The sequence below is a fragment of the Mandrillus leucophaeus genome, unplaced genomic scaffold (assembly GCF_000951045.1).
Source record: "Mandrillus leucophaeus isolate KB7577 unplaced genomic scaffold, Mleu.le_1.0 Scaffold168, whole genome shotgun sequence".
Classification (NCBI taxonomy): domain Eukaryota; kingdom Metazoa; phylum Chordata; class Mammalia; order Primates; family Cercopithecidae; genus Mandrillus; species Mandrillus leucophaeus.
In genome coordinates, this window is record NW_012101676.1 from 1,694,842 (window position 1) to 1,697,680 (window position 2,839).

General features: G+C 39.1%; 1 protein-coding gene across 3 annotated transcripts in view; it reads left to right on the forward strand.

Annotated features, from left to right (window-relative positions):
* The window catches only part of TPTE2 (transmembrane phosphoinositide 3-phosphatase and tensin homolog 2), a 113,834-nt gene that overhangs the window by 45,645 nt on the left and 65,350 nt on the right, over positions 1 to 2,839 (forward strand). The window contains exon 8 of one of the 3 annotated variants that reach the window (XM_011976532.1): positions 2,525 to 2,575. The exons of the other annotated variants lie outside the window; for them this stretch is intronic. Coding sequence (XP_011831922.1) covers positions 2,525 to 2,575 — 51 coding nt within the window. The remainder of the gene's footprint in view (positions 1 to 2,524; positions 2,576 to 2,839) is intronic. 3 annotated transcript variants of the gene reach the window in all.

A 2,839-nucleotide genomic window follows, 5' to 3' on the forward strand; every position in this document is an offset into this window, starting at 1 on the left:
TTATTCATGATTTTATGTGATTTATCTTTACTTCTAGAATCATTTATCTACATTTTCATCTGCTACATTTTTATGCTACATTAACAATTATTATTTAGACTTACCTAATTCTGAGTTTATATTATTTACCATCTTTTCTCTGTCAGTCATCTTCCTTAATTCCATGTTCTTCGTGTTGATTCATTGCTCAGCTGACTCAGGCACTCTGAGTAATTGTTTTTGGGAAAGGTACTTGGGGGCTGTGCTTTGAGTTGCTGCATGTTGCAGTGTCTGTCTAGTGCTCCCGAGTGTGAACAGTGCTTTTCCTGGATATGGATTTATTGAGTCATAGTTACTTCCCTGCAAACTGCACATAACTGCTTGAAGCTGCATTTACATAATACACTTTTTTTTAAACCGAAAAAGTCTCAATTGTGTATTTACTTGGTATAGTTTCAGTGGACACTGAAACAGATTAAGGGGCTAAAGCCACCCAAGCCACTCCTTCATGCCTTCGTAATCTGTCAGGCTTGGTTCTGTATGGTGACATTGTCAAGTGAGTTCAGATTTATGACATTTCCTTGATACCCAGAGATCCAGTAGACTGTGTGGGATCAGAGGTTCTTGTAGTAAGAGAATGGCAACTTGAGGAGAGAATTCACCTCTTTTGGCCAATTGATCCGCCATCTACATCAGCCTTAACTCTCCAAGCCTGGGCGGAGGTGGTGGAGAGGGGAAGATTAGAAGGATTGGGGATTTCCTTTATCTCAGGTTAACCTAACATCATTCAGCAAAGGCCAATTTTTTTTTTTAACTTTTATTTTTAGGTTTGGAGGTACATGAGAGGTTTGTTACATAGGTAAACATATGTCAGGGAGGTTTTTTTTTTTTTTTTACATATTATTTCATCATCCAGGTATTAAGCTCAGTACCCAAATAATTATCTTCTCTGCTCCACTCTCTCCTGCTGCCCTCCCCACTTAAGTAGACCCCAGTGTCTGTTTCTTTCTTTGTGTTCATAAGTCCTTATGATTTAGCTACCACTGATAGGTGAGAACATTCAGTATCTGGTTTTCTGTTTCTGCACTAGTTTGCTAAGGATAATAGCCTCCAGCTCCATCCATGTTCCCACAAAAGACATGATCTCATTCTTTTTTTATGGCTGCATAGTATTCCGTGGTATATATGTTCCATATTTTCTTTATCCAATCTGTCATTGATGGATAGGTAGGTTGATTCCATGTCTTTGCTGTTGTAAATAGTGCTGCAGCGAGCATTCATATGCATGTATCTTTATAATAGAATGATTTATATTCCTCTGGGTATATACCCAGTAATGGGATTGCTCAGTCAAATAGTAGTTCTGCTTTTAGCTCTTCAAGGTATTGCCATACTGCTCTTTACGATGGTTGAACTAATTTACACTCCCACCAACAATGTATAAGTGTTCCCTTTTCTCTGCAACCTTGCCAGCATCTGTTATTTTTTGACTTTTTAGTAATAGCCATTCTGACTGGTGTGAAATGATATCTCATTGTGGTTTTGATTTGCATTTCTCTAATCTGTGATATTGAGCTTTTCTTCATATGCTTGTTGGCCACATGTATGTCTTCTTTTGAGAAATGTCTGTTCATGTCGAAGGCCAATTTTGGCAGTGCCCCAGTTCTGCTCAGTATCTGCCCTCTTTGTTCTGCAGTCTTAGGCACAGGCTGTGAGTGTTGTCTTAGGATTCATGGCTCTCGGGGTGGAATTTGAGTCCTGTGTTGGAGGCTTCAGTGTGACAGAAACTTCCTGAAGACTTCTCCTCCTGAAGAGCTTCCAACACAGGAGGCTTCAGCAGGACAGAAGAATTGTTCCTCATCAGCTACCTTGTCTCCAGCCATAAGGTAAAATAAAGCATTACTGGAGGCTCCATCAAACAGGTTCTCCTTCCTTTGGTTAGTGGAAGGAGCCCAGTCTTTTGGGTGTTTCTCCTTTGACGTATATCTTACTAAAATGTCTTACCTCTGAAGTTCATTTGCAACCTCAAATGCGACTCTTGCTAATGTGTATCTGTTCACTAGGTGTCTCGTTTGAAGAGATGACAAGAGCATCATTTACTCCCTATGCTCATTCCTGAAATGCCTTATTTTATTGCAGTGGAAACTGAGATCTGGCCAAAGTTTGATGACTTGCCCAGGCCGGCATTAAAATACAGTTCTCTTCTACCACCCTTTTCTGTCTTCATGCTATACTCCTTGAGTTGATGACCACAAGTTTAAATTTAATATTGCCATAAAGTTGGGGTTGGGGCTTTGCATGCAACGGAAATGTTACTAAACATCCAAAGTTTACTGTCTTATTTGCATATGTTCTGGATAGCAAAGTAAAATACTTATGGAACAGAAAGAATAAAATTTTAGCTATTAGTAAAAAGCATTTTGTCATACAACTTCTGAATAACTTTCTTTTAAGATTGTATTTATAAAGGCCTTTGTTTTTTGGTTAAACTTACAATATATATTAGAAGAAATCTGATTAATTTTATTTTTACTTCTTTTTGCAGCACCAAGATTAAGAAAATTGTGCGTTCAATTGTATCATCCTTTGCATTTGGGTATGTGAGACATAGAAAACATCATGTATTAAATATATCTGAGACTTGACTGGGCATGGTGGCTCATGCCTGTAATCCCAGCACTCTGGGAGGCCAAAGCGGGCGGATCACCTGAAGTCAGGAGTTCAAGACCAGCCTGGCTAACATGGTGAAACCCCATCTCTACTAAAAATACAAAAAGAAGGCACAGGTTGCAGTGAGCTGAAATTGCACCATTGCACTGCAGCCTGGGCGACAGAGCAATACTCCATCTTTTAAAAAAAG